Source organism: Remersonia thermophila, chromosome 2, assembly GCF_042764415.1.
Source record: "Remersonia thermophila strain ATCC 22073 chromosome 2, whole genome shotgun sequence".
NCBI lineage: Eukaryota > Fungi > Ascomycota > Sordariomycetes > Sordariales > Chaetomiaceae > Remersonia > Remersonia thermophila.
In genome coordinates this window covers 4,791,687-4,815,936 of record NC_092218.1, presented here as the reverse complement: position 1 = coordinate 4,815,936, position 24,250 = coordinate 4,791,687, and the positions used below count along the sequence as shown (strand labels likewise).

The window sequence follows — 24,250 nt, the reverse complement described above, 5'->3', positions numbered from 1 at the left end:
CTTAATAAATGATTAGATGAGGCGCCAAGCCCGAGCGGCCTGGGGCCGCTGATCTCGGGCGTCGGAAGGTGAATGGGGCAGTGTGTGCTGCCGGGCGGTTCGGAGAAATGCCGATTGGTAGAAGCCGACCGCCAGGTCGGGTGGATGTCCACGGGTGAGCGAGGCCCCTAGAGACTCGCGGTGAGGAAGATATCCTCATCCTCTACACGGAAGTATGAGGAAGGTAGGAGCCAGCGACCAACCTGGATCTTCCGACCCCTTCACCATGGCCCATGATCTGCCCCCGAGCCCCTCCTCGGGAGATGCTTTTGTTGGCAATCTGTCGTCGTATCCTTGAACTCATCTGGCTGGTTGCAATGAGCGGGGAGGTTACATCTGAGTCTGGAAAGCCGCCTCCGTCCCTGGTTGCAGCGAGTCGGGCTCGTCTGGAATACTTAAGAGGAAATAGCCGGAACTCCCGAAGAGCGAAACGATGAGGCCGATTCGAGGGGAAATCCCCCAACACAGAAAGTCCTCGGCCATCTCTTTGAGTATTCCGGAGGATGAAGTGTAATAGGAATACTCTCAAACCATCAACACTCCTATTTGTCCATTCCGTCGGCTGTGATGGCCACTCCCCTGAGGCCCCGACGGGCGTCCATACGCCCCTGGAATCGGCAATTGTTATGCGGGGATCGTAAGTTGTCATATCACAGCCAGCAGGAAGGGCCATGGCTGTGCGGCCACGGACGTCCAGCGCCCAAGCTTGGTCATATTCCCGTTAGCGATCGGCTCGTCCCGGGCGCAAGGGTTAGGGAGACCGCTGTCAAGCAATGCACCCGAGCAGTTGCGAGTACGTATCGGCAACCGGAACCGTCGATTACGTTGGCACCGCCGATGTGGATCAAGAACATGGATGATCGGGTTGAATGAAAAAGGTATCTCGTGCGAGCTAAGCGGACACCAACAAGAAAGATGCTAAGCCGTGGGTGCAAAGACTCCAGAACTCCTGACCATGATGTCGTGGTTCTACCCAAGCCCTTGACCGCTCTCAATCCACCCTCAATGCCTTTCGTCCTCCTCATGCCCTTGAACACGCCGCCATGCAACATTTGGCGCCACCCTCGCGTTTCCCGACCACTCTCAATCCGTGTCATCCTCCCGCAACCTTTCCACCCCATCATCGTCTATCAGGGCGCTCTGCGATGCATCACCCTCCAGGCGCGCAAGGTATTGTTTGACGAAGCGGTTGTCGGGCATCAAGCCAGCGTACATGTGCGGCGTAACCAGCACCGGCATACCATTGCCAACGGCGATGTTTGAGGTGATCTGAGCCTTCATGTAGCACAGCTGGTACCCGGCCATCTGCCAAATAAACCTGACGCCCGATTCGTAGTTGTAGAACAATCTGAAGCCAATGCTGGCCTTGAGGAGTGACCACTGGCTGATGGAGGTGGCACCGCGGTTGGCGAGATACTGTGGCTCCAACAGAAAGGCCATCTTAGGGTCCAGCCGATTGGAGCCCGTCTGCCCGACCTTGCGCGGGTCAATGTCCAGCCATCGCGCGTGTACCTGCCTGACCTTTTCCGGGTAGGAGAGGCGTGATTCCTGATTCGACATTAGCTGCCGCCACTCGTCACGTACCGCTTCAATCTCCGCATGGAGGTCTTTCAGCAGCGCCGCGAGCGACCTCGATTTGGTGGCAAGCTCGTCGAACTGTTTGCTCAACTCTGCCAGGTCTGGATCCCACCAGTGGGCGGCGTTCTCGGAGCGTTGTGACGAAGCTCGCTTGTTAGCCTCGATTGCTTTGGCGAAGGCCTCGAGCTCGCGGTCAATCGCAGGCTTTGCGATCTCAAACTTGAGGTAGTCAATAATGTGCTTGGGCTTTTGTTTGCGCGCCCAGTGGCTGCCCTTGTACGCGGGTTCCTCAAAGAACTTCGGCCCGTGGCGCAGGCCCTTTCGCCGCAAGCTTTCCCAACGCTCAGCATCAAAGATAATCCCCTGCTTGCTCTGGTCGACGAGCTGACCAACAAGGGTGCTCATGAGAATCGCGTCATGATCACTGACGCTGTTGTTGTGATAGCACAATTTTTCCTTGTAGTTGGTGCAAATGCCGAGGTAGTTTGGCTGCATTGCGAACCGGAAGCTGCGACGGATCATGTCGTACACAGCCTCATGGCGAGCGGCGTGGGCCGAAGGGCCTCTCTGACGCACAAGCTCCGCGAAGGTAGTCTTGTCCTTGCCAAGGAACTCCGAGAGGTTGGGCTGCTGGGGCACCTCCGCGTTGACAAAGTTCTCAACGATGTCCTCGTCCCAGCACACCCAGGCCATATCGCCGTCGTAGTCTCCGCCTGAAAGCTTGTCGGCAAGCGGTACGTTTCCCTTCGCCGAGAACACGATGACGTCTTTGAGGGCGTGCAACTCGGGCTTGAAGACAGCTCGAACCTTTTGAATGTCGCTTGGAAAGTGGGCGGGGGATCGAGCGACCAGAACATCCATGCCGGCCAGAATGGTGAACGACACATCATCTAACTCGTCACGGAACTTGGACGAGAATCCGAGGTGGACTTCGCCCTCTTCCAAAACGCCCCAGAAATCCACCACCATGTAAGCATACGTTGACCGGCCGACGCGGATGTTGAGTTTGGTTCTCAATATCTCGCATTTCTGCCTCTGAAGCTCCCATGCGAGGTCTTGCAGATACCTCTGCGACATCGGGTGGAAGCCGCTGTTCAAAAGCAGCATCATGACCTCCGACTTCGACTCTGGCAGACCCCCCATGAAAGGGACTTGTCCATGGCGGACGCGATCCGTGCGGTTCCCGGCGGCCTCGTGCACCCACTGCCGGAACTGCAGCGGATTCTTTAGCGCCGTCTTTTGCTCATCGAACTGACGTTGCAAGTCGTTTGTGAGCCGCGTCCCGATGGCCTTCCGCATGCGCTCCTTGTCCATGGCGCGGTCTTCGAGGACGGGGAGGAACTGCATGTTGAGCCCCGCTGGCTTCAGCTCTGACGCCACGCTGCGCACCTCGAGAGTCCTGTGCATGGGGTCGAGCCAGTCGCACATCCATTTGCGCTGCGACGGGTACGTTTCGATCCAGTCTTCGTCGCCAGTATCTTCAACATCCATCAACCACATGCCCTTGGCGGATCCTATCCGGCCCTGGATAGCTGAGGGGATGTCGGTAAGACCGAGAGCGTCGCGGACCTTCCGGGCCACGCTGCGCGACATGCGGCCAATGCCGTCGTTCATGACTTTCCCGATAGGCGACAAGATGTCTTCGTGGTGGTGAAAGATCTGGTGGGGCTCGAACGTAGCGACAGGGAAAGTTTTGCTCAGGCCGAGTTGGATGCGAGAGAACAACTTGAGATGGGGCTGTTTCTCGTTGTGCTCAAACTGCAGCAGCCAGTCCAACATGTGGCTGACCTTGATCTTGGCCCGCTGGCGGACCGAGTCCTTGGGGATGCTGCGGCCTGAGCGGATGACGGCCTGACGGAATCCAACGCCGTCCTCGGCAAAGAAGTGAACGCGCTCCTTGAAACTGGCCTTGGCATCAGGTCCTAGCTTGAGCTCCTTGACGGGCTTTCGGTACCCGGCGTCCTTGGAGTAGAAGGCCTGCCACTGCCTGCCAACCAGGGAGTGGGGTGTCTCAATGAGCCAACGGATGATCTCCTCGGCGCCGCCGTCCTTTACGATCTTTGGCGCACTGGACCCGGTGGGCGACGGGATCAAGACCTCCAGGAAGCGGTCAGGACCGAAACGTCGTGCCAAACGGCAACTTTCCTCGAAGTGCAACGGTTTCATGTCCAACAGGAACAAAGGGCCTGAATCGTTCGGGTTGAACTCAAGAGCGGCCGACATGACGATCGCGTTGCCTCGGCTCTCAAATGTCCCCAAGGCGGCGGCAAATGCCTCGGCGGACGGCCGCTCCGGGAACGACTTCCCTTGAAAGACATCAAGCTTGCTCAGACTACGCCACAGGCCGAGTGTGTCCGAGGATGCCCAGGCAGGATTATACCTCAGAGACGGGTCGTCCAGGGCCACGTTGCAATGCAAGCAGATGCGGGTGATCTCCCAGGCGACAGCAAGGGGCGCATCGTGGAGCCAGGACGGGAATATGGCTGCGATATGTCAGTAAGTAGTAAGTGATGGGGCCGGACGGAATATTGTCAGGGATCCTCACGCCATATGTTCACGAGCCTCTGCCGCGTCTTTAAGGTGTTTTGAAGCCTCTTGCGCTGTTGGTCATCAAGCTCTGGTCCGCGGCACGTCTGTGGCCTTCCGGAGACGTCCTTGGAGGTCGAAATCTCAATGAGCACTTCATCATCTGAATCCAAGTTGGTCAAGTCGACGACTTCAGGGCTGGCCGGTTGTAGACCCTGCGTGGCGCTGTCCACATCCCGGTGGCCTGGGACGGAAGGAGGTGTCTTGACGGTGTCGCTGCCATGTGACGGCGATCGATGGAGAGCCACAGACGGACGTGTTGACACTCGGGTCAGAGGGCGCGCTGGTACCTCGGGAGCGGCAAAGCTGCGTTTTGGGTCGCGGGTGTCAAAACCTTGAATGTTGGGGTGTTGGGCCCTACGAGGATGAGCGTTGGGTTGGGGGGTGTTTGAGAACTGGCTGTTGGAGAACTGGCTGTTGGAGAACTGGCTGTTGGAGAACTGGCTGTTGGAGAATTGGCTATTGGAGAACTGGCTATTGGAGAACTGGCTATTTGAGAACTGGCTATCGGAGAACTGGCTTTTGGAGGGTTGAGTGTTGGCAGGTTGAGTCTGAGAAGGCTGGGTGTTGGAGCGCGGGATGTCGGCGAACTGGCTGTTGAGAAGCTGGGTGCTGAAGGGTTTCGCAGGGATTGCATTACGGTTCGGCTGTTCGTCGTCGAGCCAGCGTTGTCCCTTGTTCCCTGACGGGAACAGCTGACGGCGAGTGGGAAGGTCGTTCAGTGCGTCGTCGAAGGGCGATCGCGACGGCGTGACCGAAGGAGAGAGCAGAAGGCCCTGGCCGCGATAGCGCTTCGTGCTGAACTGGGACTCCTCATCAAACGAGCGCTTCGACCCAAGAGAGGCGGGCGAGCCCACCTCTGATCCCGTGGTCTCAGAAGCGCTGTCGTCGCTCTTGATGAAAGAGGGGGGGACAGCGGTGTTGATTTGCGGTCGCTTAGGCTTCGGGGTGGGCCTGGCGACATCGACGAAGTGCTGCAGGTTCCGCAACAAGTACTGTTCGAACTCTGCCCGCTGGTCCTGGGTCTTGGCCTTGGGCGGATTCGTTGGCGAGGGCGAGGGAAGTGTGCCAGGATCAGCGCGTTGCTTGGGAGCCCAGTTGAGGCTCACGGACACAACCTGGTTCCCGAAAGACGCCAAGGCCTTTTCCAGTTTGTCATCATTCCGCGAGAAGTAGAGATAGTGGATCGCGCGGTAGATGAGGTACTTGGTATCCTTCTGCCGGACCGGGCTGGCGGACCCATAGACCACAAGCTCCAGTCCGTACTGGTGGTTCAAGTTCTGAATGATCTTGGAGACCTCGGCCTCGGTGCGCTTCTTGGGCGTCCCGGGAACTGGCGCGCTCTGATGCGGGCTGGCGAATGGCATGGTGGAGGTCGCGAAGCCGTCAATGGGTGACCTGAGTGAGGAAACGAGGCAAAGTCAAGAACTCTCTCTGCGTGTTCCATGAGGCAGGTGATGGGTGTCGCGACGAGTTGAGCACGAGAAAGCAGCAAGCAAAGAGCTGCTCTTGGAGCTGAGGTCCCGTCAGCCAGTCCCGCTTTTCACTCGGTCTGAATGAACATCAGCTTTTAGGTTTGGGGAGTTGGAAACTCTAAATCCCGAGCCTCATGGCCGGCCTCACAGCGCAGCACTAAAGAAACAACGTGGACATCCATTGGCTCGCACCCTGGCGCTCACATTGCTGCCCAGGAACAATAAAGAACCCAAGACTTGCAGGTTCACGAATGACATTGTAGATTCCTGAGCAGGTCGGCAGTACACAGTAATTAGGGTTTGTGCATGCCGTATTTATGACGGTCGCGGCACCGGCTCGTCGCCGCAGGCTGCATTCGACTTGTTCAGACTCATTGGTCGGGGCCATTGTTTGTCGTCGCCGGTGTCGTCCAAGACCCCCACGCGAAGCGCAGAAGCGTCGAAAACCGCTCCCTGTCTGAGCCGTCGAGGTGATTTCGAATCGTTGGGACCAGAATCTAAGACACCCTAAGTACCTAGACAAAACCAAGCATAAAACGACGAGATGGGACGAGGCACCGTGTCAAAGTGAGTTCGGATTGATGCTCTAATATGGAAGACCCAGCCGTTCCTCTTGTGTTGGATGTTTGGAGAACCTACCGCACGCAGTTGGCGAGCGCAAGTTGAGCCAGGGAACCTGACTCAAAAATCTGCAGCAGCAAGCAACCGAGAGCTCCATACCCCCAGCTCAGCTCCAGTTCAGCCCACTGGGCCCCATTTTATGTCTCGGCCGTGCCTGCCCGCTCAGGCCGGGGGGTTGACGAGCGGGGAGGGTTTCTTTTTCAATGACGCAACTTTTCGCTCCAGCATTCTATTCGTCCCATGGATTGCGTCAGCCCTTCTTCCATGTGTGCCTGATCCACCCAGTCTGCAGATTTGCACATCCACCCCACTAGCGATTCCAGACCACCTCAAGCTCCAGGGCGGGCTCTTCATCACAGCGCGCCCCCCTCCCCCGCCAAACCAGAAAGCTGGTAGGTAACTAGTTCGTTACCCCACATTGTACCCGGCCCATCCCCGGCTCCCTCGGGTCGGCCCTGTCGCCCCAATAAAATACCAAAGCACACCACTTCGGCCTTGCATCGGTATTTGACATCCGGCTTCCATTCATCTGGACCCAGATCTGGATTTCCATCCACCATTGTGTTCCTGTGCTTGACACCTTAGCAACCTTCACGAATCCGGTCTGGACCTTGTTCCCCTCACCGATCGTTGCCCCACCCAGGCGGTGATCCACTCCCCCAAGGGCCCCTCGGCCTCGCCCCGAAACTGCCGAAGCTTCCGCCGCTGCCGGATTTGCTCGTGCGGTAGCGCAGCGGCCATTTTCCCTCCCGAGTCCGGGGGCGTTCGGTTTCCTGTTCCGAACCCCGTCGCCGCCGCCGATCTCTCATCCCTCGATCTTCCCGCCAGGGACGTCTCGCGCCCAACATGTCTCCGGGCGCGGAACCTCGAGACAGTCCCAGCATCGAGCACCTGACGCCCGAGGAGGCGAGTCGCATTATTCATTCCCACCGCAAGGTGCGCTATGGTAGGTGGGCCTCCCAGATCCCGAGCTCCGCCGCGTCTAGACCACCCGAGTGGAACGGCAGATGCCGAACAGCTTGGCCATGGCGAGACGGCCAACACATCTGCGCCGCACGCCCCTCCGACATCCGTGGCACCGCCCCCATGATGGTGTGCTTACACAGTCGTCGTCCCAGGCACCGCGTGTTGGCCCTGCCGTCAGCGTAAGGTTAAATGCGACAACAAGAGCCCTTGTGAGAACTGCGAAAAGCGAGACCACCCACAGTTGTGCTCGTACAAGCCCAACAGGACCGCCACCGGCAAGAGCCACTCGGGCGCTCCCGACTCGATAAACCCTGGCAAGAAACGAACTCGGTCGCCCGACCCGCCAAGCGCACGCGATCATAGCAACGAGGCCGGCGATGGGATAAGCGCGTACGGTAAGTGTGTCGTCAGCTTGCCCTCAGCCTGCTGCAACAAACATCAGTCAGCTCACGCTTCATGCTCGCTCAAGATCCCGACAACGCCGACACGACGCGCTATGTCGGCCAGAATAGCATACCCGCCCTGCTGCGAGAACAGACATCGGCCAACGAGCACCAGGAGGGCGGCGAGATCCGACAAGACATGCGCTCACTGCTGGGGCTCGACAACTCGGCCCCCTTCCCTCTGATGTCGTCGCGCCATCTCGACTGGTTGACCCTGGACATATCATCAGAGCTGCCATCAGATCGGGAGGTTATGAAGTAGGTTTGCTTTCCACCAGCGTGGTCGCGCGAGCTCAGCCAGAGCGCCGCTTACACCCTTCTAGGCTGTTCCGCACCTACAAGGAAATTCCCCAGCCGTTCTGGGGCTTTGTCATCGACATTGATGACCTCGAATCACGATTGATGGTCTACCTTGAGGACCGCGCAAAGAGCGCCAGGGCGTCCACCAAGACGACCAAGTCTGTCTCAGCCTCCTGGCTGGCCGTCCTCTTTGCTGTCTTGGCCGTCGGTTCACAATACCACGACTCACCCTACCACATCCGCACCCGGGACTCGCAAAAGTACATCCAGATATCGTTCCACTTCCTGCGGGCAGGCAATTTCCTCCTTCGGTATGCACCGTACCCTCCGCCCTCCTCTCTGCTCGATCCATACTAACCCGGCAGCCCCAATCTGGACTCGATCCAAGCCTTGCTCATGACCAGCTTTGTGCTGGTCAACGACATGAAGGCCGAGGCTTCGTGGGCCCTGCTCGGGCTCACCTGCCGTCTTGCTCAGTCACTAGGCCTCCACAAGGCGCAGTCCCTTGACGCACGGTCGACTCCTGAGGCCGTGAAAAAAGAGATGGCGAGGAGGAAGCTCTGGTAAGGAGGAGTCCTGGCCTCCGTGAGTAGCACCGCACTGACGTTGCCGCAGGTGGACGTGCCGCTGGCACGACACGCTTACATCCCTTTCGTTTGATAGGCCGCCCATGACAAACTTGCCATGCTGTCCGATACCCATGTCGCCGTCCGCAGACACAGAGGGATGGGCGTACTTGGAAGCCATGTATCACCTCTGCCAACTCATATCAACACGGTTAAATCCCGACGCCCTCGCGACGGCGACATACGCGCAGATTCTCGACAACTGCGAGGCCGTTGAACATATTCGCAACAAGCTGGCCGTGCACCTGCGAAGCAAGGATACATGCAGGACGGCAGTTGACCGCCTCCAACACTTTGCCATCCGTCTGCACACGTCCATGATCATTTCGGTGTGCTGTCGCCCGGCCCTCATGCGCCGCGACAGCAACCACCTCACCGCCGAGCAAAAGAAATTTCTTGCCGATCGTTGCAAGAAAAACCTCGCCGAGACCGTTCGGATGTATCTCGCCATGCACCAACTCTCCGTCATCCCGACACGGTCGTGGGCGTTCACCTACAACGGTTTGTCGTCGGCGGTGCTGCTGGGAATTCTGGGCGAGACCAAGGCGGATCCCGAGATTCGCCAGCTCCAGGGAGACCTCATTTCCGCCTTGTCGGCGACAGCAGTCAGGGAACAGACATCGCCCCAGCCCCATGTCCGGAAAACAGACCTGGATATCGAGCTCTGCGGGCCGCTCTTGCGCGCTCTTGAAGCGCTCAAGAACATTTACGATCACGGGTCTGTGGTCGGTCCCCAGGTCAAACGGGAACGGAGCATCTCGGGCGCCGCCTCGGTCCCACGCACGCCGATGTCCTACGTGCCACCCCCAGGAAGCTATAGCAACGGCGGTGCACCCTTATCGGATGTGCGATCGGCTCCTGCATCGCTTGACCCTCACCAGAACGCCGCACTCGCCATGACCGAGCTGCAGCAGCAAGGCGGGGCCTCTGCGGCCGACTTCTCCGCTGGGTATGTGCCACCTCCCTGACTCGAGACTCAAACCGGAGCGCCTGCTAACGCTCGCCAGCATCCCCTTTTCACAGGCACCGTCAGCGTCGGGGCCGCCACTGCCCGACATCCAGGCTGGTTTCGACCCGGCCACGTACATGTCACCGATGGATTTGTACGACTCTATCTTTTGGGGTGAGTTGAATGTGAGTTTCGCGATCGTGGACGTGGCATCTGACATTCCACCAGATACCCCTGATCCGTTCAATACAGGCTTGGACTCTATGAACTTTGACTTTGTTGCGCAGCCACCACCAGGGCAACCACCTCAAACCCAACTCTACTACTGAACTATCCATCAACGCTGGCGTTTTTGGTGCATTTGGGAGGAGGTAATATACCATATGCAGCCTTCATGGTTAATTAGAAATTGACGAAACTTTGGGGCGTTTTCAACGCTCTACGCTTCTGTAATTACGCCTGCATCGTTGGTGGAAGGCGACAGGCGAGGCCCCGGGCCTTCACTAGGACCTAGGTATGCTTATGTTTTGATTGTGAGTGACACATCAGCAGGAAGGCCTGTTCTACATAAGGACTGGTTCTTAAATGCAACCTAGTGGGAACTCGGGCAAGACCATTGCTCAAAAAATAATACCACCTCAGACCAGTTGATACAAGAGCAGCAGGGGCCCGGCTCGCCTTACTCATGTCAACGTTAACTGCACTTGCGATCAAAAGTACCTTGGTTGTTATTGACGTGGTTTTCTGTCTCTTCCCATGTGCCGCCTCGACTCTTGCCCCTGTTCTGAACTCTTGGCTCACGTCTCGTAAGCTCCGATCTCCAGATACGCAGCCCTTGAGCCATCGTGCCTGGCTTACATGCCCCCAGTAGCGTCCACATGACTCAAGGTATACAACAAATATGGCGCTCATGTCGACGACCTCCGCCGGCTAGCTGATGCGTATCACCCGCGAGCCAGATTCTTCTCGGCTGGACGATCCTTCGAGAAGAAGGATATCTAGGGTCTTCACTTCTTTGGCGGGTTGAGTGTCGGAAAGAAGCCGGCCATTGTGTCACTCTAGACCATGCACGCATGCGAGTGGATCGCAACCAAGGTCACCGAGTACCTCGCCTTCAACCTGCCCGGCTATACGCGGCCAAAGTGGCCGTTAACGCCCACTCGACTGTTAGAATTGTCCTGTGGCTGACCCAGATGCTGCTGTACCACGATATATGACGCCCTTGCGCTCCGTTTGAACCAGCGCAGCCGACTCTGTAATCAGCATTCGTCTACAACCTAACACACGGCCGATTCTGACGCAATGACAGATTCAGCGCGGGGCACGGGGCGTTGGCCGCGACCTAAACCGCAACTGGGACGCGCATTGAGGTCGCAGCGGTGCATCGTCGAGAGCCTGCTGCAACGCCACCGCCCCCTGGACTCCGTTGGGACGCAGACACTGGCTGCCCATTTATGCATTGATTGCTCAGTTTGGCCTTGGACATGTAGCACAAAGAACGCTACCTAGGTTGAGAAGCCTTCAGTTCACTACTAAGTCCAGTAACTACTCATTTCTATCCATGATCAGAGAGTAGGCAGGTAATCCATGCGAGGGTATTTCTTGCTCAAAGATTGCGGCTTGGTGCTTCGAATTATGGTCTGTCAGCAGCCGTAATCGGTCTCGAACGGACGATAGTGCTAATGTTTGGCCCTTCATAAGATTCCCAGCGGAGACCCAGCAGCAACTCACTACGGCTGGTGCCAACACCAGTAAGTCTTCCGTAGTATAGTGGTTAGTATGTGAGCTTGTCACCGGATTTGATCCTTGACATCGCTCGAGACCCGGGTTCAATTCCCGGCGGGAGAGACCATTCTTTTGGAATTTTTTCCCTTTTGTTTTCTCCATAATTGTTAGCGACTTTGTGCTTATCGCGCACCGTTATCGTCGCTAGTTACTCCTACCACTTTTTACCGCTTGTTCATGCTTGACACAAGTACCAGCGTCAATCACCTTCGGAGCTCCCGGCAAACATAAACTAAATGCAACGGCTTGAAGAAGTGTGGGGCCGGGCATCGAACGGTTTTCCCGCCAAGGAGGGTCGGGATTCGGCGACTGGCGGATCATGAAACCGTCGAGTCAGCAGGTTCAGCCCATTTGAGTGGCTCGGGACCTGCTCTTTGGGTGCATGTGCCCGGCCTTGACCCGCCGAGAAGCGCGGCCCCGCAGTTGGTCGACCTTCCTGATAGAGGGGTATGGAGGGACATCTCAGACTCACCGAGCATGGATATGGTTGACGCAGGGTTTGGTGAAAGATTCGAGGTGACTACTAGTTTAGAACAACAACAAAAGGTCGAGGCTCCTGGAAGCCTCAACGTGTTTTCCTCTCCATCTCGAGTTTGTATCCAACACATTCCTCGCCGCATTCACCATCACGCCCGGCATCATGGCGCAAGAAGCATCCATGGACCTCCCAATCATCGACCTCGACATCTTTCTTCAGCAGCCCCGCGACTCGGAGGCCGTGAAAGCCGAATGCACGCGGGCTGCTGACGCGCTCATCACATACGGCGCGCTGGTTCTGCACGACTCCCGCGTCTCCATGAGCGACAACGACACGTTTCTTGACCTGCTCGAGGACTACTTCGCACAGCCCCAGGAGGAACTTAAGAAGGATGAGCGGCCCGAGTTTGCCTATCAGATCGGCGTAACGCTGGAGAACACCGAGAAGCCCAAGTGCGCCGTCGACGAGCCCTGCCTGCGCGTTATCGAGCGCCTCGCCCCCTCCGAGCGGCCCCTCGACATCTCGGGCCACGAGCCCGACCCCAAGTGCCGGTTCTTCTGGCGCATGGTCGAGCCTCCGCCGTACGAGACCCGCTTCCCCGTGCTTAACGCCGAGAATGTCGTCCCCGAGGCCCCGCATATCCGCGAACGCTGGACCCCTGTGATGAACCAGTGGGGGACGTCTATGAAGAACGCGTGAGTGCCAAGACATGCACGACAGCAGAGCGTGGCTGACACGGCAGCAGCGTTGAGGGTCTCACACAGATGGCAGCCGTCGGCCTGGGGCTCCCTGCCGACACGTTCAGAGACGCGGGGCGGTACGGGTAGGTTACACAATCCGATCCCTCCACCGCTGCCATGAGACCCAGATGCAAACCAGACTTCTGACTGCGCAACAATGCAATCCACAGACCCCACCTCCTCGCCCCAACCGCCTCCGACCTCCAAAAGTACGGCCAAAAGGACACCATCCTGGCCGGCTTCCACACGGACCTCAACTTCCTCACCATCCACGGTCGCTCGCGGTACCCGGGTCTCCACATCTGGGCGCGCAACACAGGGCGTAAAATCCCTGTCCGCATCCCGCCGGGGAACTACCTGCTTGTCCAGGCCGGCAAGCAGCTCGAGTACATCACGGGCGGGCTCATCAAGGCGGGGTACCACGAAGTCGTTGTCAACGACCAGACCCTGCGCGTCATCGAGGAGCGCCGCGAGCGGTTTCCCGACAGGCCGCTGGTGCGCATCTCGTCGACGTTCTTTTGGCATCTTTCATCGGACTATGATCTCGCGCCTCTGCCGGGGCTGGCTGATCGAGCCAAGGAGCTGAGGGCCGAGAAGCAGGCCCAGGGCAGGGATGAGGGTGATGAGGTTGAGTACCCGCCTATCAAGGTTGGGGATCAGGTTTCCAAGTGAGTTTCCTTACTCGGCTACGTGCAAGGTGTTGCGATGATCACAATCAGCTAACGATATTATTCTCAGCGAACTCAAGCACATTGCCCTGATGGCGGCGAGCTAAGGGCAGGTCAATGAGGGTCATGGGAATCATGGATGCAACGGGTGCTGGATGAGAGAGGCATACCCGTGTTGATATTAATTGCTGGCCTGAACGAAGATTAAAGACTCAACCAAAGCTGATGGTCTATTTCGAAGTGTACCAGTGCAAAGTGTGAATGGAGACTCTGCAGCAAGCATTATTTTACCGCTTTCTGTTGTATGTATGGAGCGTGCGGATGCGAAACTGTCAAGGTCTTCCTCAAGTGGAGTGGTTCATAAGGTGTCGGCTAGCAGACTCTAGCAACCAATCGGCTACGGCAGGTGCCCACACCTGCAAGTCTTCCGTAGTATAGTGGTTAGTATGTGAGCTTGTCATGACTGACTTCGCTCGAGACCCGGGTTCAATTCCCGGCGGGAGAGTACTTTTTTCCTTTTTGAAGGGTTTCCTCATCTTTCACTTCATTCCCGCTTACTTTTTCGCTTCTTCATCTTTTACCCCCTTCCTCCCTTTCTTTTTTTATTTATTGTTTTGTTTGTAAAGGCTCTCCTCTCCCTTCGTCCTTGCATGCCTACGTACCTATCTCAACTAATAATTAAAGTCAACCCTCCCGTCTCATTCCCTGCGTAGACGGACGAGCGGGGGCGGGTGTTGGGCGGCAATGCTGACTCAACCCCTCAATATTCGATCTTCAAAGTTACCTTTTAACCAATCCAGTTTCTGTCGCTGCCTTGACTTCGGGCGTATTTAACATGCTGCATGCAGGTTGGTTCACTCGCGCATCTTGCGAAGCCGTTGGTTTTCTTCCGAACCCACGCTTGCGGCTGTGTTTGGGTGAAGGATAGGGCAGGAATAGGTGAAAGATGTACGGAGGCCTATGATGCATGCTGCAGGCAAAGCCTCATCCCCTCTTTCTACGCAGCATTTCCAGGTTGCCCACGAGGTTGCCTGGGCCTCCGTAACTACCATGACCACAGCCCCAGCTGTAATATCTACAATAGTGGACCCCTAGCCTGGTATATATATATGTCGAGAACCAGGAGTATCCCCCTTCGCGTCCGGATCCAGGCTAGCCTCATCACACCCCCCGTCTTGAGCGTTCATTCCACTCCTTTATTTATGGAAGTTTCAGAGCCTCCATCATGTCCATCATCACCGCTACCCCGCCGGACTCAGAGACCGAGATCATTGTTGCGGTCCATGAGAACGAGTCGGTAGTCGACGAGACCACTACGGACCCGGCCGTGGTCTCTGATCAGACGAAGGAGCCCGATACATCTGAAACCAAATCAGTCGATAATAACACGGACACGGAGACTTCTGGCGCGGATATAGCCAACGATGCGGCCACTACCGCAACTGATGAGGAACAAGCCAACAACAATGAGGTCAACGATGCGACACAAGAGACCCCCACGGAGTGTCCCGTTTACAATCTCTACCGGTATAGCTGCCGCTACTTCGACGGCTGCCTACCCCGCTAGTCCAAGTTTCCCACCGTGCAAGATGAGGAGGCTGCCATCGAAGAAGAGGCCAGAGAGAAATGCATCGTTGTGCGCCATAACCGGATGAATGACGTCTGGGAGACAAGCGCCTTCACCATCAACTGCTGCCACATGCGCGCGTTCCTGTCACAAGCTCTGGCCAACTACCAGGATTTCGACCCCGACCTCCATAAGTGGACCTTTGAGCCGCCTTACAAGCCTCTCGTGCACCGTTGGCACCGCCTGAAGGAACTCCATGCGACGTGGGAAGGGCCCGGCGCCGACGATCTGATGACCTTCCTGGAGCCATTACTGGCTTCCTCCGTCAGCGCCCTCGACTCGACCCGTGAGACGGGCATGGTGGAGTTCACCGCTCTGTGGCAGCTCTTCCCACCCGAGGAGGTGGTCGTTGCCAAGATGTGGGGAGAGCCCGTGGCTGCCCGGGTCCTTAAGTACGAGGAGAAGTACGAGGCTTTCAAGGTGGTGATCGAGCATCTCGACTGGAACGGCGAGCGCACTGGCTGGAACGAAATCGAGTATATCATCCCCATTTTCTCCGGCCACGCTCGCGCTTCTTCCCTTCGGGTCTGCCCAATCTCCCTTGTCCCGGACTCGGACGCCCTCAGAGAGAGGCTGGTGGCGCGCGGCCGCCGGTGGGCGGAACTTCGTGGTTACCACTTCCTTCACTACGACCACACTACCATCATCGTGGACAAGAACAAGAAGAAGGGCGAGTGGCGCGAGGGGCCGGTAAGATGCGATTCTCTGATCTGTGCTAACCGCATGAACTCCGTACTCACCCCTTATTGTTCCAGGTTTCCGGCCGCGTGATCATCGACGCATACGCTTACTACAAGAGCAACAACCTCGTCAAGAGTAGGCTTCGCGCCCTCGACGAGGCCAGTAGTCTAGCAGAGACCGAGGCGAACCAACAGTGCAATCCTGGGAAGGACAAGGAGAACGAACCCGAGAGCGATAGTTTCCAGCCCGAGGCTGCCGTCGCCTCCACCCCCGTGGCGAAGCGGGTTGAGGAACTGCCTGACCTCACCGAGGACCAATTGTTGATGGCATCGCCCTGGGTCATCGGCTTTGACTTGAAGCGGAAGAGCTGGGGTAGGTTACCCTTCGATGTTTGGGGAGCATTCTGGAACGCTTTCGACGGCATCATTATGCTGACCAACCAGGCCTATTCCTCGTCGACAAACTGGAGGAGATCAAGTGGAACAACCAGATGTTTGAAAACCTGGTGCTGCCGGGCGGCGAAAAAGAACTGGCTTGGGAGTTTGTCGAGGGCAAGATCAAGTCAAACACCGACTTTGACGATTTCGTGCCGGACAAAGGTACTATTGACCCAATCCAACCTTCATAAGGGTCGACCACGACAACTAACGCAAGCATGTCGCAGGCCGTGGCCTCATCATCCTCATGTTTGGACCGCCCGGCGTTGGCAAGACGTACACCGCCGAAGCAGGTAAGCCAACGGCGGATATTTCTTGCATTCCTGGTAACAACTGCGAACCAGGCTGATCTTTGCTTTCCAGTTGCCGAAAAAGCACGCGTTCCGCTGTACATCACAAGCGCTGGCATGCTGGGAACAAACCCAGCGACAGTCGAAGCCACTCTGACTCACGACCTCGAGCTGTGCCATTTGTGGAACGCCATGTTGTTGCTTGACGAAGCCGATGTGTTCCTCGGTGCCCGCATGGACGACAGTCTGGCTCGCAACGAGCTGGTCTCCGGTATGGGCCGCCTCCTTATTCTCTCATGGCCATGGTCGTCCTGATGCTTACCTTCGCCTAGTGTTCCTCACCAAACTGGAGTACTACCAAGGGATCCTCTTCCTGACAACCAACCGCTTCGCGCGCATCGACCACCGCATTCCAGTCGCGCGTCGACCTCTTTCTGCCGTACCGGCCCTTGGAAGCGCCCGCGCGTGCCGAAGTGTGGCGCAATTTCCTGACGCGCTCCTCCTCGGAGCCTGCTGTCCAGATCGAGGTGACCAACGCCGATATCGACCGGTTGGCCGCGCTGCCGCTCAATGGCCGCGAGATCAAGAACCTGCTCAAGAGCGCCCAGCTGCTTGCCCAACGCCGCGGCACGCCCGTCACGGCGGAAAGGCTACTGATGTTGGCGGAGAATAGAGTGGCGGCACTGAGGCTGCTGGATGAGCACAACAGCATCGTGGATCTGAGGTCGTAGGATCAGACCTGGGTACCATCATGTGTCGTGTTAATATGTAACAAGTCAGGGCGGTTGGCGATGGGTTGAGCAAGTAGCAGAACGAAACAGCATAATTAGTGTGAGAATGAATTTTGATCAGGGTATCAAGTATTTTCTGGCATCTAATGTTCTTTCTCTCATCTTCTAAGCATCTTCCCCTTTTTGCCAGGCTGTTCGGTTCGTCCAATCTTTCCGGTCGATCCAATCTACCCGGCCTTCAACTATTTCCAATCCTCCCTGTCACGTCATACTCCACCATTGCAAGCGTCAGACTCATCAGCACCTACTCTTGCGCCCTCACCAGACCGCAAATCCGCCGTCTTCTGCATTTTCCTCTTCGTCTCCCCCCTTTCCCATGTTACCAGGCCTTGCCCACTCCAAGCTCTCTGCCTTCCGCCTCGCCTTCTCGAGCACCATGCGCCTAAACATTCTATATTCTTTCCCCCTCAGCGCCTTCTTCAACAGACGCGGCGTCACCTTGCGCAGCAAGCCGATGATGGGCCTCAGAGACGGCGGCTTGGGCGGTGGCGCGAGACTTTGGCCAGCTTTATACCGGCGCATTCTCTCCTTCGATGCCGCCATCCACCGCTTCTTGTAAAGGCCTTGGAGGCCCTCCAGCGCATAGAAGGCCGCTCGAAGCCGCGCGCAGGGGCCGTCTGACGAGGAGCATGCGTCTTTGTCCTTGGCCTTGCGGCCGCTCCGGTGGCGGTGTCGCTGACGGTTGTGCCGATGCTTGAGCAGGCTGCGCAAGTCGGCCAAGGGGCGCCGCCGGCCCTCTTCCAGGTAGCAGCCTACGCCCCTCATCCGTCTACCATCGGCGCAGGGAAACGTGGCAAGCATGAGATGCCGGGTCAGGTTGAGCACCTCCTCCATGTCCCAGAAAGGCAGCACATGATCGGCGGGATTGGGCCTGGTGCACATGCTAGCGTCTGGGTCGGGAGACCTTCCAGACCTCAAGAAAAGGAAATCGCCCGGCCGGGGGTCGGCGTGGGCGGTGCGGCCAAAGTCAATGACATACACGTCAGGGGCGCCACCGGGCTTGGTAAAATGCAGCATCAGATTGGAAGCATGGAGATCGGTGTGGTACAGGGGCGTCTGCGAGGCCGTGTACATGAAGTCGAGGGTCTCGAGCACCTGCAGGAGGATGTGCAGGGCAAACCCCTCGGGGACGGCCGTGTTGCTCCATTCCGCCTCCCTGAGAAACACGCCGAGGGTCCCGCCGTTGCACAGGGACCAGAGAGAGACCCGGGGGCTTCCGGGGCGGCTCTGGGCCGCGAGGAGCTCCGGGACGCGCGGCAGAGCCTCCCCGCTGGCGGCCATCGAGGCGAGGCGGCAGGCCGTCCGCACGTCGCGGTCGAAATCGGCCGCGTCGCGTCGCCGGCCTTCCTCGTGGAGGAGGCTCTTGCGGACACAGACCTTGCCCAGCTTGGGGCAGTACACCAGGTCTGTTGTGCACGTCGCGCCGCTGGAAAGAGGACGGATGTGGATGTAGTCCTCAGCATTGCACAAGAGGGCCTCATTCTTGCCGGCGGTCATGGAGAGAGAAAGCTTCTCCTGAGTCATGGTGGCCTGGTCACAGTTCATTTTGTCTTGATCACGGTTGACATTGGCTTGATCACGGTTGTCTAGAGAGGAGTGAAAACAACGGTCCCAAGATAGGAGGGAATGGCTCAAGAGGCGTAGAGCGTGGGCTTAACAAGTGAGGTATCCTGGACGCTACGGAGATTGGCAGAAGGGACGGCAGAGGGGCCGGAGGGCAGGGCAAGCCAAGGGTACCGGTGGAGGGGAGGTTGATGAGACGGGATTCCGGTGGGCAGAATGGGGATCCAATGATGTGAGTTATCTTCTGGAGCCTGTGGTATGGAGTAAATGGCGATGTGTACAAAGTAGAGATGATCTCTGAGGAATGGAAGAGCAAGCCTGAACGAGAAACGTCGGGGTGGACGGCGAGGACTTGTAATACCCATCAAAAGAGCGAGCATGTCAGTCATCTACGGGACAGTCATCGAGAGTCATTCTTAGTCAACGCTGGGAAAGTCACTCCTTGAGCTAGTTATGACGTGCTGTAATGACATGTCCCAAAGCCAGGCGATCATCCCAAAAGGGTGTTTTGTCTTGATAAATCATAAGCAATGAGAAGGATGTCAAAAGTCAGTCCTTGAGGAACGAGCACGGCTCCAAGCAAAAGCCTAGACATGGGCTCAGGAACCGGGCTTGTATCTAGAGGCCGGAGGCAACACCTTGAACCGCGATGGAGTACGTGGTGCCCCACGGACCCAATAGACTGGTTCCCATGATGTAAATCAGATGCAGAGTCTGGGCGCAACGCTCAGCTGAACCCGCTGGCTATTATGTGATGACAGACGAGGCACAAGCAGCGAAGAATTGACCCAAATCTGGCTCCTTGTTTGACTACCTCAACGGGGAATTCTAGAAACCAGATAAGAAGCCATCATCAGGAGCGGAGCAAAACACTCCGATTACCGGCCGGGGCGCTTGGGTCTGCTAAAGCCCTTTTTCACCTCGACCTTGGGGTGCAGTTCGTCTAGGATGCTTTGCTCCGTGATCTCGGAGACGTCCTCGACTTCAAACTTTTTGTCCACCACCAGGCCTGCGTTTTGTTCCGCAATGGACAGAACGGCACGCTTCATCAGGGGGTACAGCATACGGAACTTGATGGCCTTGGTGCTGAAAGCGCTGGGGCACGTGTAGATGAAGAGGAGCGGGCTGGACTCGCTGCCGTTGTGGGTATGGGTGAACCGGTAAAATGTGAAGCGCGGCTCGGACGGCGAGATGGTGCGCACAAGCTCTGGGATCGACGAGGGATTGGAGTCGTCCGGGGCCAGCTCGACCGACTCCGAGTCCGGGTTGATCTTCTGCATGGCTGTTAGCATCTGGCACCTGCCAACAAGGAGGAGCCCAGGGGAAACACGTACAAGCATGACCAAGGAGCGAGGGCCGCCCGGAGCCAAGTCCTTCAGCGCCTGCAAGGCGTCGTCGGTCATCTGCGTTGGCATGTTCTTGCTCATGTGGATTTCGCGGACAGCGGTGCCCATGCCGGCCTCCTGCTCTGCGCGACGCACGGCGCCCAAGCTCTGCTCTTCCTCGGTGAGAGGGGCCTCGAGAGCAAGGTGGGCATCGTGGCGCTCGAACCCGGCGGGGGTCAGCTCGTCGGGGGTGGTGGCGAAGAAGGTGTCGCGGAAGTGCTCGCTGCCCAGCTCGCGCACGAGGGTGAGGCGGGTCGAGGCGAAGAGCATCTTTTGGCGGACGGGGGCCGTGTCTGGCACGTAGGTGACGGCGACGAGGGCCGGGACCGAAGGGTGGCGGCGCAGGATGATGTAGAGGGCTTCATTGGGCTTGATGTGCGGGGACAGGAGGGACTCGACGCTGGAGGAAAAGGAGGCGGCGGCGGGGGTTAGCAGCCGGAGCGGCTTCAGCTGCTCGGAGGATATGGTGACAAGAAGGCCAAAGTGTCTGTCGGAGGCGAGCAGCTCGTTGAATTGGGAGACCAGCTCCTGCGAGGCTGTGTGGGTGGCATGTTAGACGTTGGGCTGGCGCGGAGGCGGCTCGCTGCTTCGGGGAGGCAGGGGGGCTTTGCGTGTTCCGCACCTGAGATGCCGGATTGCATCGTGGTCGGGCCACCGTACGATATGGGTATGGTAGATTGTGTTCCTAGAGAGTTGATGTTGCCAAGGCCCAGCGATCGACGTGACCTGGCGTTGTCGATTGTTGATGTTTTCTTGGTGGTTGTGGCGTCGGAGCCCCACGGCCTAGTTACTACTACTGTGTACACGGTACACAGTACATGGCACGGGGCCTGACGGGGTCGGCCCAAGCGGGGTGACCCACCTTCCCCAACGGAGCATCGGGGTGGGTCCGTCAGGGGAATCGGCCAAGGCAACCTACCTAGTCAACTTGTGGACCTGGAATGCTTCCATTTTTGGAACTTTTTCCCTTTTCCATCTTGTTGTTCCATCACGGGCAGCATCAACAAAGCACCAACGGACAGACAGCCTTTCACCCTTTGGGTGAAGCAACGATGCCCGAGTGCTTTTTTCCCCCTCTTCCTCTCATCCCAGTCCCTCTCCCGGCAATGCAATAACGAACCACCTCAGCTTCGGAGCGCGTGAGCATTGTGAGGCGATGGAATCGGCTAAGCAACACAAGTTCCCAGCAGATGGATCAATCGCCTTGGCACCATGAGGTGCGGAGGCAAACCGCTGGCTGGAGCGCACCCGGGCCTCAGTTCTCTCACGACGGGCTCTCGTGGATCTGGGAAGGATGAAAGCCCCCCTCTCTCTCTCTGCCCAGCGCCGTTGCCTTACAGATTGAGGAATTGGTTGCTCCAGAAGAAAAAAAAAAAAAACAACAACAACGGCGCACCCATTTCTCCATCATCGCGTTCATGATCTCGCCCGCTATCATCAACCACCGTCATGGCCCCTAAGGTCTCATGCGGCCCGTGCTCTGCCAATCTCCGAGTCTTGCTAGCCCGTTTCCCCTGCCAATCATGACCAGCGCCGTCATCCTCATCTCCCTAGGGCTGGGGGGACGTCGCATGCAGCCGTCCCGCGAGGTGGGACTCAGCTAGGCACCAAGGAGACGTTGAAAAATCACCATGTTCCCTCCTACGTCTGCCTGGCTCCTTTCTCTCTGCCATGGGAGTCATCCATCGAGGTCGTGTCATTCTTTATTTCTATCCTTAACCCCCGGCCTCGCCATGTCGACATAGAGTCGGCGTCCATTCATTTTTCCTCCTTCGTTTCCGCCCGTGTCGGGCTTACTCCTGGACCTGTCACTCCTCAGCCGCCTGTATCGTTCGTTTCCCATTGCTTCAGCGACGTTACGCGACATGGCGCCTTCGATGCGTTTGTCGGCGCTCGCGACCGCCGCGTGCGTGCTCCGGGCCGCCGCCCAGCATGTCTTGCTCCCTTTTTCGCAGCACCGCGATGCGCAAGGCATTGCGGCTCGCGCCTCATTGCAGGCTACGATCGGCGCACCCATTTACCCCTACGCCATCAATGTCTCGATTGGCGATCCCCCCCAGCCGCTCTCTCTCCTCATCTCGCCCTCGGCCAGCCACACTTGGGTCCCGGATGCCAACACCGCGGAATGCTCTCCGGAATGGTACTACAAGGACTACTACGAAATGGACGAGGATGACTTGTATGACTACTACGGCCCCGACTTCACCTTTCCCCAGTCCGAGTGCAAATGGGGCAGCTACAACAAGTCGCTCTCCACAACCTACCTGGACCCCAACCGTCGCTACACCAGCTTTTCCGAATCCTACATCGATGGCTTCAGAATCAGAGGCGACAACATGACGGACCGCCTCACCATCGGCGACATTGTGATTGACGATTACCCCATGGGCATCTCTTCGTACTCAAGCTACCGCTATATCGGCGTCCTCGGCCTCGGTCACAACATGACGGACTCCTATTCGTCCTACTCGTCCGGCATTTACTCCAACGTCATGGACCGTCTGCTGGCCTCGGGCAAGATCGCCTCCAAGCTCTACAGCATGTGGCTGGACGACCCCACCGGTGCGTCGGGCAGCTTGCTCCTGGGCGCCGTCGACCGCTCCCGCTACACGGGCGATCTTGTTCGTCTCAGGGGAGAAACCTCCCGATACGGCCTCAGCATTTCCCTGTCCAGCGTGAACGGCAGCTCGACCTCGGGCGACACCATGCCCGCCATCCGCTCCAACGACTTCCCCGTCGACGTCATCTTCGGCCCCGGTGAGGTCTTGTCTTTCCTGCCCCAGTCACTCGTCGACCCTATCGCCCAGGTGGCCGGTGCCACTTACAACAAGACCATGCGCTTTTACACCATCCCTTGCGACGCCGGACACGGCGCTTCGTTTGTCTTCGAGCTGGGTGGTGCTGGCGGGCCCAAGCTGGCCGTCGAAGCCTCTGATCTCGTCGTCCCGCGGGGCATCGCAGACGGCATCGGCTGGCACACCTACCTGAAAGGCCTTGACAACGTCTGTCTTTTTGGCATCCAAAAGCACTACAGCAGCTCCAGCTCCAGCTCCAGCTCCAGCTACGACGACGACGACACCAACCACTACAACCTGGGCAGTCTGGTTCTGCGCCGGACCTACCTCGCCTTCGACCTGGTCAACGACGACGTTGCCGTCGCCCCTGTCAAGTTCGCCTCCGGCTCCGATGCCCCTTCGCCGGACATCGTGGCCGTCAAGTCCTACCACGACTCCATCCCCGCTTCCACCCCGTTCTGCGATAGTAGCAGCAGCTACTACTACTCCTGCTCCACGAGCAGCGGCGGCTCGGGATCCCGCGATAACGGCTCCAATTCCGGCAACGGCTCGGGCTCCACCCCGGGCAACGTGGACGAATACAGGAACATTGCCATCGGCGTCGGCGTGTCCATGGGCGTCCTGGTGCTGGCCGGCATCGTCTTTGCAGTCGTCATCTTCCGGCGCCTTCGTCGCGGCGACGGGCCCGGGAAGGAGGCCGATGAGGAGGCCAGCGATCGCTCGTCCTCTTCGTCGGGATCCGACTCCGCGACGCCGGCGGTTCCCTCAACCACCCCGGCCCGCGGCTCGGCGGTGCCGCCCCCGACAAACCTGCCCGTCATCCAAGAAGGGTCCGAGCTGGCCGCGGCCATCTCGGTTCCCGCCCCGGCCGTCTTGCCCGCCCGGACGCCCTCGCCGCTCGCGGCTTCGGAGCGTGGTTCCGATTCCGTCTCGGCGCTGTCGAGCGACGTGCCTGCTCCGCCGGCGGGCGCCAGCGACCAACAGCCGCCGAGCTCGCCCAAGGGCAAGGGCAAGGAGGCGGACCGCTCAGCGGCGGGGGTTAGCGAGCCGATCCAGCCTCCGGCGACGGGACAAGATGCGCACCCGCCGACGGAGGGCAAGGGGAAGGAGGTCGCCTCGTGAAGCGGGGCGAAAGTCGGGCTACGTATGTACGTAAGAGATCAAGGTAGTTTGGATCAATAGATGTCGAGCAACGTAATGGTAATAGCCGATACCCTAGATAGAGCTTCTGCTTCAACCTTTGTCTCGCAACCGCGGGGTTTGTGTTGTGTTGCGTCACACGTTGCTGTCGAGATACCTGACTGACCTGGCCCAGGCCCTGTATTTCTTTTTTCTTTTTCCTCATACGGCTTTGTCTGGCCGAACCATTATGAAAACTGGTGTGTCGGCGCAGTAGCTATTGTCCGGGGGGCCGTTCCAGCTGCTTG

At 58.0% G+C, this 24,250-nt stretch overlaps 7 protein-coding genes and 2 non-coding genes across 9 annotated transcripts; 6 read left to right on the top strand and 3 right to left on the bottom strand.

Annotated features, from left to right (window-relative positions):
• Nucleotides 1–1,122: 1,122 nt before the first annotated feature.
• On the bottom strand, nt 1,123–5,570 carry VTJ83DRAFT_2797 (uncharacterized protein; the record flags this gene model as incomplete). The annotated part of the gene is made up of 2 exons (XM_071009106.1): nt 1,123–4,100; nt 4,163–5,570. The coding sequence occupies 2 exons, from the start codon at nt 5,568–5,570 to the stop codon at nt 1,123–1,125; spliced, it is 4,386 nt and encodes a 1,461-aa protein (XP_070869337.1).
• Nucleotides 5,571–7,145: 1,575 nt separating this feature from the next.
• On the top strand, nt 7,146–9,912 carry VTJ83DRAFT_2796 (uncharacterized protein; the record flags this gene model as incomplete). Its single annotated transcript, XM_071009105.1, has 8 exons — nt 7,146–7,245; nt 7,418–7,660; nt 7,735–7,966; nt 8,032–8,319; nt 8,374–8,571; nt 8,624–9,583; nt 9,642–9,757; nt 9,812–9,912. 8 exons carry the CDS (start codon nt 7,146–7,148, stop codon nt 9,910–9,912), a joined length of 2,238 nt encoding a protein of 745 aa, XP_070869336.1.
• Nucleotides 9,913–11,339: 1,427 nt separating this feature from the next.
• On the top strand, nt 11,340–11,431 carry VTJ83DRAFT_t41. Its single transcript has one exon. It is a non-coding gene; the product is annotated as a tRNA-Asp (tRNA).
• Nucleotides 11,432–12,008: 577 nt separating this feature from the next.
• Nucleotides 12,009–13,361, top strand: VTJ83DRAFT_2795 (uncharacterized protein; the record flags this gene model as incomplete). The annotated part of the gene is made up of 4 exons (XM_071009104.1): nt 12,009–12,541; nt 12,592–12,669; nt 12,757–13,254; nt 13,325–13,361. 4 exons carry the CDS (start codon nt 12,009–12,011, stop codon nt 13,359–13,361), a joined length of 1,146 nt encoding a protein of 381 aa, XP_070869335.1.
• A 316-nt stretch (nt 13,362–13,677) lies between these two features.
• Nucleotides 13,678–13,759, top strand: VTJ83DRAFT_t42. The gene has a single exon. It is a non-coding gene; the product is annotated as a tRNA-Asp (tRNA).
• A 1,146-nt stretch (nt 13,760–14,905) lies between these two features.
• Nucleotides 14,906–16,962, top strand: VTJ83DRAFT_2794 (uncharacterized protein; the record flags this gene model as incomplete). The annotated part of the gene is made up of 6 exons (XM_071009103.1): nt 14,906–15,571; nt 15,637–15,934; nt 16,006–16,161; nt 16,227–16,292; nt 16,363–16,560; nt 16,622–16,962. 6 exons carry the CDS (start codon nt 14,906–14,908, stop codon nt 16,960–16,962), a joined length of 1,725 nt encoding a protein of 574 aa, XP_070869334.1.
• A 376-nt stretch (nt 16,963–17,338) lies between these two features.
• On the bottom strand, nt 17,339–18,625 carry VTJ83DRAFT_2793 (uncharacterized protein; the record flags this gene model as incomplete). The annotated part of the gene is made up of 1 exon (XM_071009102.1): nt 17,339–18,625. The coding sequence occupies one exon, from the start codon at nt 18,623–18,625 to the stop codon at nt 17,339–17,341; it is 1,287 nt and encodes a 428-aa protein (XP_070869333.1).
• An 896-nt stretch (nt 18,626–19,521) lies between these two features.
• VTJ83DRAFT_2792 (uncharacterized protein) lies at nt 19,522–20,669 on the bottom strand (the record flags this gene model as incomplete). Its single annotated transcript, XM_071009101.1, has 3 exons — nt 19,522–19,917; nt 19,978–20,564; nt 20,651–20,669. 3 exons carry the CDS (start codon nt 20,667–20,669, stop codon nt 19,522–19,524), a joined length of 1,002 nt encoding a protein of 333 aa, XP_070869332.1.
• Nucleotides 20,670–21,893: 1,224 nt separating this feature from the next.
• Nucleotides 21,894–23,945, top strand: VTJ83DRAFT_2791 (uncharacterized protein; the record flags this gene model as incomplete). Its single annotated transcript, XM_071009100.1, has 1 exon — nt 21,894–23,945. The coding sequence occupies one exon, from the start codon at nt 21,894–21,896 to the stop codon at nt 23,943–23,945; it is 2,052 nt and encodes a 683-aa protein (XP_070869331.1).
• Between the last annotated feature and the right edge of the window lie 305 nt (nt 23,946–24,250).